Raw genomic sequence first — 17,084 nt, forward strand, 5'->3', positions numbered from 1 at the left:
TGAGCGGGAGTCTTCCAACTGCATTGCTACCAGTGGTGGGTGGTGCTTCAATATTGTGTCTTCAATTGATAGGGACAGGTAGGTTCCCTGGAGTCCTGCAGAGCTTGCCTGTCTCTCACTACTGAAAATGTGGTAGTGAAACAGCACCACCCACTGGCAGGACTGTAGGTGGAGGACTCCCACTTAGTTTAGAGGAAACAATATGCAGGATATACGCAAGTACATACTTACAAATACTACATTTCACTGGAAGGATTATTTTTTTAAAAGGCAATTAAATTGACAACATATAGTGGCATGAAATATAAACATACAATGTCACAACATGGACGCTTGCTAAAGCTAAACCATCTGTCAATTAGGTGTTCTAGAGCAGGGATGGGCAACCTTTATACCCAGAAGACTGCACGAATGTCAGTCCTGCCCCTAGTGGGCTACACACAGAAAATTAACAAATGCACTATATCATTCACTGTCAACAAAAACCCACAGTAAAGACTGAATGAACATAAATTATTACTTGAATGATCTCTTACCATATACTTCTGTCATTACTTTAAAAGTTTAATGAGATCTCTGCCATTACACTGAAAATATTTCTGAAATACAGTATTTAAAATTACCAAAACTCTGGTTAACAAAATTTGTGCAGGCTGTTTTCTGTGAATAAAGTTTTTGTATATCATCTCCCAGGCTTGGAGGCAGTTTGTCACCCTCTGCTCTTGTGTTGACTCTTCTGTGTATACTTCCCTTGACATTTTTGCTTTATGACAGCATATGTTCACATGAAATAGCATGCATTATTTTCTGTTATCATGCATTAAAGAAAAAGCATCATGTTAAAATGAATCTAAATAAAACAAACAAAAAATATCTAAGCTAAATTAAAAAAAAAAAACCCTAAAAAACTTCCCCCTGTATACTCTATGCCCTTGTCTTCTGACTGACTCTGTGAAGAGAAGCCATATTTAAAAAGTGCCCTTTAGAATTTTTTCTCTATATATAAAATTTTAAGAGCTAGAGGTGTGAAGGAATCAGTTGGCAAATACAGTCAACAAAGAGCAAGGGTAATGGCAAAAGCAGCCAGAGCACAGAAGGCTGAGGCCCACATTTCTCAGATTTCATACTTTCTGGAGGTAGAGGTCATACTGGTCCAACCCTTAAACCTCAGCAATCTTTCTGGCCCCAAGCTGGTCAGTGCTGGGTCAGAAACAGTGACTGAGTTGCAGATGGATCAGCTCATAGCACTAATAGGGATGAGCCTGAATGCTGAATTTGCAGTCAAGCTTCTGCTATTGGTAAATTATGTGAGAACTGTATCAGTCCACCAGAAGAAAGACAGTAAGTTAGACACTAAAAGTGTTCAATTAACCCAAATTTGGAATGTAAGTAGTGGTGCCAATCCTCAAAGTTTTACCCTGGCTACTGTCCATGTGCACATCTTTATATTCCAGACCTGCCAAGTCTCCTACATTGAGCAGCAGATTCCCACTTTGGAAGCTCATGTCCCATGCAAATCAGGAAATTCTTGCAGAATATGGGAGACTCAGTTTTTTCTCTGCCTATATTGTAATATAGTCCTGACTGTTTAGATGCTTTACAGTTTAAACTATACAGAATAAAGTAGAGAGCTGCTGCATGAGGGATTAGTTTTATTAGAAGAAATACCAAGTTTTGGCTGTTCTGCAACACTTTGGGACAGGGTATCCTGGCTGCTCTGCAAATGTTCATAGAGAGAGGCTTTCTGGCCAGTCTTGATTTTCAGTATTCATACCAAAGCAGTATGGAATGGTGGTAGTACCTGATTCTAAATCATTGAAATCAGTGCTGTAGGTCCCATAATGTTTCAGGAGAGGGCTGTCATTAGCCCAGCACTGGCCTAGAATCTTCCACCTGGCACTAGTTCATTTAGTGGTTTTTGGAGGGCAGTGGGATGGTATGTTAGCCTACCATTTAAAAAAAAAAAAAAAAAAAACAGCACCACGGGCCTTTAAAAATGGAACACAGTTCTTTAATAAATGAGCCTTGACAAAAAGACCCGACATGGGCCATGTTTCGGTAACTAGCACCTGCGTCAGGGGTCACAGTGATGATGTGGAAAACTTGGGGAATAATTCGAATATATTCCTCTACAATATATTATTCCTTACCCCACGTCTCATATAGTAAAAGCTACAAAGCAACAAGGAACTTTCACTTTCTGTATCCAAATGAATTATTCCCCAAGGTTTCCACGTCATCACTGTGACACCTGACGCAGGTGCTAGTCACCGAAACACGGCCCATGTCGGGTCTTTTTGTCAAGGCTCATTTATTAAAGAACTGTGTTCCATTTTTAAAGGCCCGTGGTGCTGTTTTTTTTGTTTGGACTTTAGTTTGTACTTAGTTTCCTCTCTTTTGTTACCTCCAAGCCTACCATTTCAAACACAGGCTTATGCACAGAGCATAGAATACACATTCCCCAGTATTAGTTCTGCTTTCTAAGTAATATCTCATTACCTCCTGATTAGACTAATGCAACATGTTTCTCACAAGTCTTGCACTGAACTGTCTCTCTCCACTTCAATCTATTCCACTGCAAGTCACCAAACTCATGTAACCCCTCTTCTCAATTTCATTGTTTCCCTATCCATTTCTCTATACAGTTCAAAAACTTCTCTTACTGACTTACAAGTGCAGTTATTCTGCAGCTCTTCATTACCTCTCCTCTCTCATCTTTCCCTACACCCCTCCTCCGGAGCACTGGCTGGCTAAGACACTTTTATCTAATCCTCTCACCACCACACATTCCAGACTCTGCTCTTTCCAACTTGCTGCACTGTACACCTGGAATAAACTTTCTGAGTCAGTTTGTCATGCTCATTTTCTGCCCTTATTCAAATTCAGCTGAAAAGCCCACTTTTGAGAGGCTGCTTTTAAATATTATCCCATAAATGAAACTACCAAATCCTCCTGTGCGCCCTATCTTGAATAGACTGCAAGCTCTACAGCAAAGGGACCATCTCTTAAGTGCATGTGTACAGCATTGTGCACATCTAGTAGCCCTATAGCAATAAGTAATATTAGTTTTATTCCCTAATTTTTTCTACCTCTCCAGGTCCACCAACTTTATTTCTCCCATCTTCTGACTCCAATTATAGGGGCTGCAAGCCCACAGTCCTGCCAATAGACATACAGATTTATATTGAGAGGGATCTGGATAGCTCTGTAGCTTTAAAATGTACCCTGTCATGGTGGATGCTTCTTCAAACATTGTACCTGGGAATGCTCGGTCATTTTAGACTTTTGGAATGGCCTGTGGGTCATATGCACGGAAGAATCTGGGAGGCAACTCCTTGAAGTAGCTTATTAGATCTCATGGAGGATGGAGTGGAATGGGTACAAGCATTCACTCTCTTCTTACAGAAGGCGTGTCTGACTGCTAAAAGATGCATCATGTTGCAATGGATAAAGGTCACAGAGGAATATTCATTCAAAAGACTAATCCAGTTATTTGGTAACTGCAAAAACCCTCTTTGAATGAAAAAAGTGCTAGATACAATGGTACAGAATGTTATAATTAAATGTATAAAAAAGGAGGAAAAGACCTCATAAATAGTCTGCGGACTTCTATCTGCAATGAGAAATTATGGTCTCAACAGACTTTCTCATAATAATCTGTCAAAAAACCTCCATGCCCTACCCAATGAAACTTTATTCCGTTATATATTTTTTTCTATTTATTATTTTTTATATAAAATCTTGATAGAGCATACTCAATATTTAGCACTCAATCACACTTGTCTGAATCGATTGTTGAGACCATAATTTCTCATTGCAGATATAAGTCCGCAGACTATTTATGAGGTCTTTTCCTCCTTTTTTATAAATTTAATTATAACATTTTATAACATTGTGTCTAGCAATGGATAAAGGATCACCCACCTACTTTGATGTTAATGGCATAACCAGATGCACAAATTGTTGCAAATGCAGACAAACTGCAGGTCTTAGGGCTAATAAATGAATTATAAAGCTTTCGGATTGACGAAGAAAATGATAAAGGGGATGGGACGACTTCCCTATGAGGAAAGGCTAAAGTGGCTAGGGCTTTTCAGCTTGGAGAAAAGGCGGCTGAGGGGAAATATGATAGAGGTCTATAAAATAATGAGTGGAGTTGAATGGGTAGATGTGAAGCATCTGTTTACGCTTTCCAAAAATACTAGGACTAGGGGGCATGCGATGAAGCTATAATGTAGTACATTTAAAACGAATCGGAGAAAATTTTCCTTCCCTCAACATGTAATTAAACTCTGGAACTCATTGCCAGAGAAAGTAGTAAAGGCGGCTAGCTTAGCAGAGTTTAAAAAAGGTTTGGCGGCTTCCTAAAGAAAAAGTCCATAGACCATTATTAAATGGACTTGGGGGCGAGGAGAAGATTCCGGAGAAGCAAAGAGGAGAAGATTCCGGAGAAGCAAACGTCACCAACACATAACAGTGATTGAGAAGGCAATGCATATTCGAGGGTAATGTCTGCGTAATACATTAAAAACTCTATTTCAGAATAATATGCTGACAACACAAGAGATGTAAGGTAAATTAGGAATTTAATTTATTATGTTAATAAAATACTTGTGAACAGTTTGGGAAGGGAGAGAGGGAGAAAATGATAAAAACATTGATGATGGAAATTAAAGTTGTATGTACGCAAGAGTGAGGTGTTATTCAACTTGTAAAATGTTAAATTTAACGACTCTGTTTAAAGTGTTGAATCATCAATAAAAACCGTTGAAACATAAATGGACTTGGGAAAAAGCCACTATTTGTGGGATAAGCAGTACAGAATGTTTTGCACTTTTTGGGGATCTTGCCAGGTATTTGTGACCTGGATTGGCCATTGTTGGAAACAGGATGCTGGGCTTGATGGACCTTTGGTCTTTCCCAGTATGGCAATACTTATGTACTTATTTGAGTGTATTAAAAATGTGAGTTTGATCTGCTTTGTTAAATAATTTGCAATTGTTCTGAAAACGGAAAGAGAGAGGGGAGAGGGGACACTTGGATTTTCAGCTGATTGGGATGACTAGAGGAAATGGGTTTTGGATTGGTTTTATCATAAAACTGTTGTCACTTTTGTTTATGCATTTGGCTGTATTTTGGGGTTCAGTTATTCAAACTTCTTGCAATGTTAAGTGACTTAATGAAAGCTATTTAAACAAAATATTTACTCCCTTCCACAAAGGAACTGTTTGAGGATGGAGATTTGCTTTTCTGAAGTTCCACTAAATTAAGAGAAATGAAATCAGAAAGGAAGCTTTGACTGTATCTGGCACCGTGATCTCCCATAGCATTTACATTCTTTGGCCCACAGCCTTGCTATTAAGGAGACCCCAGAGATAACAATCATACTTCTGCTGCCATATCTGATGAAGGGTTGTGGGGCCCAGCTGACTCATAATGTCCTAAGGGTGTGGTTATCCCATATTAGCAGCTCCTCTGTCATGCATCAGTACTCAGGATCTAGAACTCCCCTTCTCCCTCCTACATTAATAACACAATTCCCTAATGCTTCTTCCTTGTTCCAAGCTTAGTAAATCAGGCCCTATCTGTTAGATGACAGGGGGGACTCCCTACTGGCCACGTTATGGGAAGAGGATCACAGAATGAAGACAGATTAGGAAGCAGTGCCCACGTTTCTATCATTTCTCCTGTCTATGGGGCTCATCAGTAACCACCCTAGAAAATCAACGCTACTCTATAGGTTTAAATGGCCATGAGACAGAAACACAGCTACCACTTTTCAGCAGCTGGTGCCAATATGACTACTAAATCTTTCAGAAGCAAGACAGTAGAAATCCACTCTCCAAAGGGAACCACAAATAAAAGTGGGCACCTGTTCATCATTAAATGGCCGAATGATCCCCAAGCTTCAATGGCACATCTGCTGCCCTCCTGTGGAGAAACTTTCAGTCCCTGCTGTTTTACTGCAGATACATCACAGCAACCCTAAAAGTCTCAAATATATCACAGCAGATCTAACAGCAATCTGTCCCCCCCCCCCCCCCCCCCCCCGGCATCTGGTAATCCATTTCTGCGAACTAAACAGAAAAATTCTGAAGTGAGTATTCTATTCTCAAGCAATAAGACTGGCAAAGGTGCATACCAGTGACCTTGTTGGGGCTGTGGGTACTCGGTCAGTTTATTTCTGTTGATGTCCATGAATTTTTCAATTTTCATATAAATGAAACAGAAATAAAAGGTCAAACAAGCTGTAAGTGATGGCTTTCTGATGAACACAATATATCTGTGATCAGCTTTTAAGAGTTATTACCCTGTTTCTCAGGTCAGTACATAACAAGCTGGATGGCGGACTACAGAAATAAACCCTAGATATCGTTCACCTGTTTTGCGCTGGCCAGATTAAAGGATGTTCCCTCTCTAAATATCACAAATGTGTTAAGTTAGCCCAATCAAATGCTATCACCTTGTTCACTGGCTTTTATACCCCCGTATCTAACTGTGCAGAGAGAGCAGCTGGATTGGAAAATGGGGCTGTAATTGCTAGCATTCAAGGCAGGCCTGAGCCATTGCTCAGAAGCCAACACCTACAGCCCGGGCTCATAGGTACCAAACCCAGTTGAGCTAGAAGCCCAACAGAAATGATTGCTGAAGCTACTGGGCTGAAAATAGATTTAAAAATAAATACCATTTCCCTTACACTATTTTTCTTCCCCTCTCAGAGCTATGTCTGTTACTGAGGCTATGAATATTGATGAAAGGGGCAGGCAGAATGCTCTAAATTACCTACATGGTGAGATGCATCTCTTGCATACTACTGTTCAGGCAGGCCTAGCACTATTTCTGGATATTATCATGAATGAGCAGTAGCTATAAGGGTCATGTGATCACCAGGGGAGGATCTGCTCACTGTTTCATGCCAAAAGCTTCATCAACCAGCTGTGCAGATTCCCATCCTTCACCTCTGTGCAGAACGTTTTCATAGAAACATCTGACGTTAGGAAAAAATAAATTTCTCTAGGGTGTTATAACTGCATTTAATTTCACAGAATGAAAATCCCTCTCGGAGGTAAGGGAAACTGTGAATAGGATTCTGGGATCAGGCTGAAGAGAACTGGCAAGCCCTGATGCAAAATGAGCAAATATTATAGAATATACCAGTAACAGCAGCATCTTTAGAAAGTACATCATCACAAGTCTCGATACCGTTACTGAATAGCTTAAAATGACTATGTCTTCCAGTTGCTTTCTCTCTTCTTTCTCCTCTCTTTGGTGCAAGCTATTCCTCCTTTCCGTCTGCAAAAAATTGCAAAGAACTTGTAAAGTACCTGTTCATTTCAAATCAAATACCTGCAGGCCTTCATTCCCCCTCCCAGATATAGAAAACAGAAGTCATTTGTTAGTACGAGAACCCAGCAAGAAATCTTGAAAGTCCTATATTACACATGTAACAAATCATTTTCTTTACCTCCCTGTTCCCAACAGGTCCTGAATGAACAAACATGCACTGCACATTCTATCTTTTTGTTGAAGACAGAGGATTTGATATACAGTGGTGGAAATAAGTATTTGATCCCTTGCTGATTTTGTAAGTTTGCCCACTGACAAAGACATGTGAGAGATAGCACATCACAAATTAAATCCGGAAAATCACATTGTGGAAAGTATATGAATTTATTTGCATTCTGCAGAGGGAAATAAGTATTTAATCCCTCTGGCAAACAAGACCTAATACTTGGTGGCAAAACCCTTGTTGGCAAGCACAGCGGTCAGACGTCTTCTGTAGTTGATGATGAGGTTTGCACACATGTCAGGAGGAATTTTGGTCCACTCCTCTTTGCAGATCATCTCTAAATCATTAAGAGTTCTGGGCTGTCGCTTGGCAACTCGCAGCTTCAGCTCCCTCCATAAGTTTTCAATGGGATTAAGGTCTGGTGACTGGCTAGGCCACTCCATGACCCTAATGTGCTTCTTCCTGAGCCACTCCTTTGTTGCCTTGGCTGTATGTTTTGGGTCATTGTCGTGCTGGAAGACCCAGCCACGACCCATTTTTAAGGCCCTGGCGGAGGGAAGGAGGTTGTCACTCAGAATTGTACGGTACATGGCCCCATCCATTCTCCCATTGATGCGGTGAAGTAGTCCTGTGCCCTTAGCAGAGAAACACCCCCAAAACATAACATTTCCACCTCCATGCTTGACAGTGGGGACGGTGTTCTTTGGGTCATAGGCAGCATTTCTCTTCCTCCAAACACGGCGAGTTGAGTTCATGCCAAAGAGCTCAATTTTTGTCTCATCTGACCACAGCACCTTCTCCCAATCACTCTCGGCATCATCCAGGTGTTCACTGGCAAACTTCAGACGGGCCGTCACATGTGCCTTCCGGAGCAGGGGGACCTTGCGGGCACTGCAGGATTGCAATCCGTTATGTCGTAATGTGTTACCAATGGTTTTCGTGGTGACAGTGGTCCCAGCTGCCTTGAGATCATTGACAAGTTCCCCCCTTGTAGTTGTAGGCTGATTTCTAACCTTCCTCATGATCAAGGATACCCCACGAGGTGAGATTTTGCGTGGAGCCCCAGATCTTTGTCGATTGACAGTCATTTTGTACTTCTTCCATTTTCTTACTATGGCACCAACAGTTGTCTCCTTCTCGCCCAGCGTCTTACTGATGGTTTTGTAGCCCATTCCAGCCTTGTGCAGGTGTATGATCTTGTCCCTGACATCCTTAGACAGCTCCTTGCTCTTGGCCATTTTGTAGAGGTTAGAGTCTGACTGATTCACTGAGTCTGTGGACAGGTGTCTTTCATACAGGTGACCATTGCCGACAGCTGTCTGTCATGCAGGTAACGAGTTGATTTGGAGCATCTACCTGGTCCGTAGGGGCCAGATCTCTTACTGGTTGGTGGGGGATCAAATACTTATTTCCCTCTGCAGAATGCAAATAAATTCATATACTTTCCACAATGTGATTTTCCGGATTTAATTTGTGATGTGCTATCTCTCACTGTTACCAATAACCTACCCTTCAATTATGGGCTGCTCATGTCTTTGTCAGTGGGCAAACTTACAAAATCAGCAAGGGATCAAATACTTATTTCCACCACTGTAGGGATTAAGTTATATTCACTCCAGGACACTCTCAGGACAAAGAAAGAAAACAAAATGCTGGAAACAATATAAGACTCTCCCTGCTACAGAGATACGTTGCAGGGAAACTTCATCCTTCTTTGAAATCCTTTTTAATTTTTTTTTGAGGTTTATATTGTTTTATTAAACCTCCTGGGTTTTACATTCTCTCTGTTAGGAGGGGATCGTGGGGTTGCATTTATGCTTAAACCTCTTGAGAAAGCAATGGAACACTTATCAACAACATATCAGCATTTTGTTATACAGGAATAGCGTCCTTGTCTGAAACATTCCAGCTCTTCCCTTACCCCTCTCCCCACCAATCCAGGACAGCAAGGAAGGTCTGTACTCTTATGACCTTCGACTTCTTCTTATTGGCTGGCAGTTTCCAGCTCCATCAGAACTGACCTGTTCTGGCAATACCACCATGAGCCTTCATGTACAAATATCTGGAAAATCTTCCCTACTTTATAATATCCTTCCTCCTTCCCTCCTACCTGGCCAGTCGTTCAGGGATGGTCCTTGACTAGGGTCCGCAGGTTGTGGCTCCCTCCAGCACCTAATATGTTATCACCAGTCTGGCTAATAGGCATCACCACTGAGTGATGGTAAAGGCTTCTCCCACCCCTGCTTCACCTCTCCCAGCAGCTCTGAACATTGCCTCTGAAGCAAGCTGAGTTTTGGCTGCAGTGGCGTACCAAGGAGGGGACGGTGGGGGCGTCCGTCCCGGGTGCATGCCGCTGGGGGGTGCTGCGGCGCGCGCCTGTGGGCTCCGACTTCGCTAACTTCGCTCGTTCGCTGCAGCTCCCTCAGAGGGAGCTGCAGCGAACGAGCGAAGTTAGCAAAGTCGGAGCCCACAGGCGCGCACCCCCCCCCCAGCAGCGTGCACCCGGGGGGGGGTGTCATTTCACAGGCGGGGGGGGGGGGGGGGGGCCCTGCACCCGGGGGGAGGGGGCGCATTGGCAATCCACCCTGGGTGCCATCCAGGCTACGAACGCCACTGTTTGGCTGGCCAGGAAATGCTTGGGCCCCCCAAAAATCAAACCCAGGTATTCTGCATGCAGCCTGCTATTGCTCAGCAAGCCAAGATGTGCTATAACATTTTCCCCATGTTATGCTCACTACATCTGACCATTAAGAGTGTGCAAGGGAAAACCTTGGTTTTGTTTCATTTTTCTTTGACTCCCCATTTTAGGGAAATGGGACTTGATATACTGCCTTTCTGTGATGGTTTTTTTTTTTTTTTTGCAACTACATTCAAAGCACTTGACATAGTATATACAGGTACTTATTTGTACCTGGAGCAATGAAGGGTTCAGTGACTTGCCCAGAGTCATAAGGAGCTGCAGGGGGGATCAAACCCAGTTCTCCAACATCAAAGTCCGCTGCACTAACCGCTAGGCTACTCCTCCACTGCACTAAATCATTGCATGGGTGCTGTTCTGAATCATGATATCATCATTTTACCATTCCGTTGTCTTGATGGTTTCCTGCCTCTTTCCCTCTTCTTGGGACATGCTGATGGGTGTCGTCAGCTCTTCTACAACTTCAAAGCTGTCCTCTGCTTCCGAGGTGTATGGATCTGGCTCATACTCATACAAGTAGTAGGAAATCTCTGAATGAGTGACTGGCACTACCTCTTCTGCAAAACAGAAGAAATCCATGTGACTCTTCTCTTTTCCAAATATACAGCAAATCCCCACAACCCCTGCAATGGTTCAGAAATATGCAACCATTGGGATGGATGGCCAAGTAAATACATTATTGCCACCTAAGCTGCATGGAAGGGTGAAGAATGGGGAGCCTTTTTCTCTCCCTTCCTCCCATATCACAGAAAGGTTAAAAAACAGAGCCGCTGTTAGAGATGAGGTGAGTTTGGGTCATCTTAATGCATCTCATCTTGAGCTATCAATGATAATGTGTGAACTAAGTGTTTGTTGGATAAGTCTCTCCTATCTGAACCCTTCTCATCCACTGTTAACTCCAGACTCTATATATTTATTGATTGATTGATTCATTGGTATTTATTAACCACCTTTATGAACAGATTCAACCATCAGCTGATCTGCAAGGCTTCGTTCTGTGAGTCTTGACGTCCTGCACGTACAACATGCAGGACGTCAGAAACAGAAGGAAGCCTTTTGCAAGAAGAGGACCTCGGCTGGTGGGGGCTGGGGTCCCCCACCAGCAAAGGCAGGCGACGGTGGGTTGGCGGCGGGGTGGGGGGGGGGGGGTTGGGTGGGTCGGCAGCAGGGGTGTCCAGGGCCAAATCTACAGGGGCCCAGGCCCCCTGGCCCCACGTAGCTACGCCACTGCTATGGAGGGGGCAGCAGAAAACCAAAGCTGATCATTTTTCAAAAGAACAGCCCAGTCTAGGTAATGTAAGTTCCCACAATAGCCCACTGTCATTGCTAGCTGGTGAATAAACAAGTGTATTCTAAGTCTCTACATTAACAGCTGTGGCTAGTGTGACAGATATTCAAGTACATAAGGTAACAAATAGAGGCTGACTGAATTTCGGTTTTGGCTTCAGTGCCAATTCATGATCGGCCTTGTGGTTCGGCCAAAAATGTCAGTGCATTTTTGACTAGAACTGAAACTTTATGCTGGCTCCCCTAGGACTCCCCCTCACCTACAACGAGGTCCCTTGCCCCTCATGCATAAAACAGGCACCCCCACAGGCAAACTGTCCATCCTCTGGTGGTCTAGTGAGTATTCAGGGCAGGAGCGATGCTCAGTCACTCCTGCCCATGTCCCCTCCGCCACCAAAATGGCTGCAGTGATATCTAGTGGCAGTCTCGCAAGATTGCAGCTGGAGATCATGGCAGCTATTTTGAGATTGGAGCCAGCTTGAACAGGAAGAGAGGGAGGGGTCTCATTTTGTGCACGGTGGAGTGGGGGGGGGGGGGGGAGTGCTGGCTTGTTTCGTGCAGGGAGCAGGCCAGGCCACAGTCCCTAGCTGCCAGTTTTGGTTTCAACTTTAGTCAAAACTGATTGGCAAATTTCAGCCACAGATTCAGCTTCAGCAAAAACTGAAGAAAACTGTTTTGGTCACTCTCTAGTAACCTACAAATGCACTCAATCTGCAGCCCCTCACTACCTCTCTACCCTTATCTCCCCTTATGCTCCTACCCGAAACCTCCGCTCACAGGACAAATACCTCCTCTCTGCACCCTTCTCTACCACCGCCAATTCCAGGCTCCGCCCTTTCTGCCCCGCTTCTCCCTTTTTGGAATAAACTTCCTGAGCCCATACGCCAAGCCCCCTCCCTGCCCATCTTCAAATCCTTGCTCAAAGCCCACCTCTTCAATGTCGCCTTCGGCACCTAACCATTATACCTCTATTCAGGAAATCTAGACTGCCCCAATTTGATTGTCTGCACATTTTGTCCATTAGATTGTAAGCTCCTTTGAGCAGGGACTGTCCTTTGTTAAACTGTACAGCGCTGCGTAACCCTAGTAGCAGTTTAGAAATGTTAAGTAGTAGTAGTAGTAGTAACAAAGATAGTTTCAGGACCAAGTAACAAAGAATGCAATATACTGATATAAAAATATATACATAAGAACTTTCGGGTGAGAGAAACTCTTAACATAAAACTTTAAACATGGATAATACAGAAGAAATTATATTTCTGCCGCCTTTGCTCTTGCTGTTAATTCTCAGTACCTGTTTTTCCCTGAACAGCTGGTTGGTCCATGATGCGGAACGGGATTTCTTTTTCTTCATGTAGATGCCCACCTGAGGAAGAGATTCCATAAATGCAACAGACTAACTTTAATTGTTTGCCATTAATTAAAGTATGAAAATGACCATTTTTTTTTTTTTTGGGGGGGGGGGGGGGGAAGACAAAGAATAAGAGAAATAAAAGCCACCCTATAGTGCTTTGGATAATGACTTTCCAAAATAGTGTATTCATCCATGCTAAAGCAGCAGGGAAAGTGCAGAACTTACTGGCAGGACACTGAGACATGGGAAGCTGCTCAATCCTAGTGTTGTTCCTGCAAGCAACTACCTCCATTTGGCACCGATTTTGATACAGGTTTCCATTGGAGCCACACACCAGTTCCCCATCGTAGCCGCAGTCCCGGTAACACATGCACTGTTCAAAGTTTTTCTCCTCCAGGAAGCCGAAGACTTTGTTGTGTGGCCCGTTGTAAACAAAACCTAAAGATATGACACACATGAACAAACTAGCTTCATAACTTGTAACATACCCACAATGTACTGTCTTAAATTTTAATTGGATTTCAGAGATTTGGGTTTTTTTAAAAAAAGATGTTTTCACCACATTTCTTCTCAAGAATGCTTAAAACAAGAATGCTTAAAACAAGAATCTGTTTCTGGGATAGGACTGTCAATCAACAAAGCTGATAGAGTCCTGTTTTTTTTATTTGCCTCTTGCACACAGACAGAAGCAGGAACTATATCTCCATCCATGTGATGAATGAACAGACAGGATCAGATCAGCCTCTTTGGGTCAATTTGGCAACCCAGTATATACACCTGTGGTATAGGACTGGGTAGAATTATTCAACTAAATCTTGAGTCAGGTTGTAAAAGCATTAGTTGTACAGAAGAAATACCATAAATGGGTCAAGACTAATGATTCATAGAACCCAGAATCTGGTCAGAGACACATCTGGGTCACTTGAAAAAAGTAAGCAAAAGATTCTATTGAGGAGATCCATTTCTTGTTTTCATGCCCAACAACTGGCAGCAGTGTTGGGTACTAATATATTACTTTTAAAAGTAATGAGTAACTGTAATGATTACTTTCATGCAAATGTAATAACTAATATATTACCTTTTTTCAGTAGTGAGTAATGTCTAGTTATATACCTGCTTTTTAGTGACACACATCCAATTTTCTTTGCATCATTAGGCCCATTATTGGGCTGTTTCTAGCTTCCGGCAAACTTCCTTTTGAGTGAAAAGTGTGCAGCATGAGGTAATAACAAAGATGGCTGGGTCTTCGACACTTAAGTACTATTTATTTATTTATTTGTTGTATTTGTATCCTTCATTTTCCCACCTATTTGCAGACTCAAGGTGGCTTACAATGTTCCGTTATGGCATTCGCCATTCCGGAGTACAAGATACATTGGTGTTACATGAATACATGGATGACAATGTAGAATTAATTTATATCACATTTTTTGGATTTAGTAAGCAAAAACGATAACAAAATTTATGTTAGGTGCAAGTCGTGTCCGGTAAGCCACAAACCTGAAATGTTCATTTTAACCGTGACATCAAATTTCACAGGCTCATATTGATGACCTCATCATGAACTCTGATGCATTCAGCTAGCTATTTTCATGGTTCCCCCTCCCCCTATTTAATTTAAATCTCTAATTGTATTGTAGCCCTATATTTGCGGACGAGCATTTTCTGTTTAGATGTTTTCTTCGATAATGGATGGATTGTCAATAGCTAGAATCGATTTTATGTAATGTCGAAACAACTGTTTATATCCAAGAATTAAAAAGTAACTCCATAGGAGTAGAGGAGTAACCTAATGTTTAAAGCAGTGGTCTTGACATCCAGATGTGCCCGATTCAATTCCCACTGCTGCTCCTAGTGATCCTGCGCAAGTCACTTAACCCTCCATTGCCTCAGGTACAAAATTAGATTGTGAGCCCTCTAAGGACAGAGAAATACCCAGTGTACCTGAATGTCAAACTCACCTTGAGCTACTACTGAAAAGGTGTGAGCAAAATCTAAATAAATAAAAATATTCCTTTCATTAAACAAGTAACTAGTAACTGTAATACGTTACTTTTTCCTTGCAGTAACTAATAACTTTAATATATTATTTTTACAAAATAACTTGCCCAACACTGTCTGGCAGTAAGAAGTGGTGACAGGGCAGAATTAACCGTTTTGTGGACTCTAGGCAAAAACAAACATGCTGGGCCCTAAATTGTAATGTAAATACATTTTGAAACTCCCTTAAATAGGGCCCCATATAGTTCTGTTTGAAGAGGAAAAACAGCAGAGAAGAAAGAGGGGTTAGATAAACTGCTTGACAACTCTTCCAATCAACTGGAGGATACTCCACAAGGGGTAAGAAGAGCAGATAACCCTTTGTGGGCAGCGGTGTGTCTCCTCTCACTCCACTCTCCACTCCATGCCGAGCTAAAAGTCTGCCTTGGGAGCCATTTAAATGAGCACATCTGAGGGGGCTCCTCCTACACATCTGGACCCTAGGCAAATGCCTAGTTTGCCTATGCCTTAATCCTGCCCAAGCCTACCTGTCCAACTGTTAACAAGCTTGCCCAAACTATCCAAAGGTCTTTTAAATCCAGCTATACAACTAGCTTTGATCGCACCCTTCAACAACAAATTCAACCACAAAATATTTTCTGAAAATCAGCTGGTAAGGATGGTGGGTCTTCTACAACCATCCTATGGCTAATCCTGGAAAAACAAAGTAATCCTACATAAAGACATGACTTGTTTTTGCTCAGCAATGTCCTACCTTTTGGGCTTCCATCTCAATCAGAACCATCCTTTATTGGGCTGCAGTGTCATGAACATTAATTTTTTTTTTCTATTTTGACTCTTGCCTCAGCCCTGGTATCGCAGCTACAGCTCTCAGTGGAGAAGTAATGAACTTTAGCTCATTCTGGAGTGCAGCCCGGCCATTAGGTGTTACCCTTGTGGCATCTCCAGCCCCAGCAATTTTAGGGAGCAGAAAGCCTGATCCAGGAATCCATTCCAGGTCTTCTGCAGCGTGATGTGAAACCTAAACCACCAGCCAACCATCTTCAATCTTTTAAAAGAAATTTTATAGAACAAAAGAAAAATAGCCGAGGGCTCCAAAAATCCTCATGTGACTTCCAAGTTTCTGACTGCATTGTCCTGATGTAACTCAAGGTACCAACAATTATAATGCTGAGATTGCTAGCCTACATAATTGCTAAAGATTGAGATACCAGTTGGATCAACATCTATCATATTCCTATTATCCCCACACTTACCAGTCCACTGACTCGCAGGACTTTCCACCTGGTTGCAGGTTGTTCCATCACACAGTTCTCTAGCCAGCGGGCTGTTGTCACTTACGTTGTAAAACCGAGTTGCTTCAAAGGCTACATCAATTCAAGAAAACAGTCAGTGACAGCTGGAAGTGAAAAGTGTTCTGCAGTGGTTATCATGTCTGGAGAGGCACCACCATACCTGGTTCATAGTAGTCATACACTTTGATCGGTAGTGCTGCAGTTTTCCCCACAATGTACTCCCTAAAGGCTTGGAATGTCACACAGGTCATGCACTGACTCGAGATCTGAATGGATGACACCAAATGGTTTGAAACAGATGCTGTTCTAGACATGGATAAAAAACAGGGGACAAAGCAAACCAGTGTGGCCTAGTAGTTACAGCCATGGGCTGAGAAGCAGGGAAATCCTCCCTTCTGAGACTGGGCGAATCACTTCATCTCCCACTGTTTCAGGTGTCCATCTAGGGGCTATTCTATAACTGAGGGTCAAAGTTTAGACACCAAAGGTAAGCAGATAGTGTGCGCCTATTCCAGTACGTTCCGGTACAGAATGCTATGGGCCTTATTCTGTAAAAGGTATGCTCCTAAATTTACACTCCTAAATTACTAGCCTAATCTATGCTCCAAAATAGATTATGCTTGTAAATAATTAGGATTTATTTACCGAAGATTTTTCTATAAGATTTACAATCCCAGCATTCAGCACTGTTACATGACCAATGGTCTTTCTAAAGACCCTTACTGTTTTTATGATTTCTATTGTTAGACGTTTTTGATTCTTTTTTTAAACACAGATTCCTGATGCAGGCCATTCGGCCGAAACACAATGTTGTGTTGAGTCACTTTTGATTTCCAATAAAGTCTCGTTTCAACCCAAGATATTGTGTGCTCCAGTCTCTGGAAACTGTGGCCTTTGTTCCCACTTTTCTTTCTCCTTTCTCTGAAGATTTTAAAAGCA

General features: G+C 42.4%; 1 protein-coding gene across 1 annotated transcript in view; it reads right to left on the bottom strand.

Moving 5' to 3' along the window:
- Positions 1-5,991: 5,991 nt before the first annotated feature.
- Positions 5,992-17,084, bottom strand: part of CPAMD8 (C3 and PZP like alpha-2-macroglobulin domain containing 8) — a 206,873-nt gene continuing 195,780 nt past the window's right edge. The window contains exons 38-43 of the mRNA XM_030219505.1: positions 16,306-16,411; positions 16,107-16,217; positions 13,075-13,287; positions 12,790-12,861; positions 10,591-10,765; positions 5,992-7,293 (exon numbers count right to left, since the gene is read on the bottom strand). Of these exons, the coding sequence (XP_030075365.1) occupies position 7,293; positions 10,591-10,765; positions 12,790-12,861; positions 13,075-13,287; positions 16,107-16,217; positions 16,306-16,411 (678 nt within the window). The 3' untranslated portion in view covers positions 5,992-7,292. The remainder of the gene's footprint in view (positions 7,294-10,590; positions 10,766-12,789; positions 12,862-13,074; positions 13,288-16,106; positions 16,218-16,305; positions 16,412-17,084) is intronic.

This window comes from Microcaecilia unicolor, chromosome 11 (assembly GCF_901765095.1).
Source record: "Microcaecilia unicolor chromosome 11, aMicUni1.1, whole genome shotgun sequence".
Taxonomy (NCBI): Eukaryota; Metazoa; Chordata; class Amphibia; order Gymnophiona; family Siphonopidae; genus Microcaecilia; species Microcaecilia unicolor.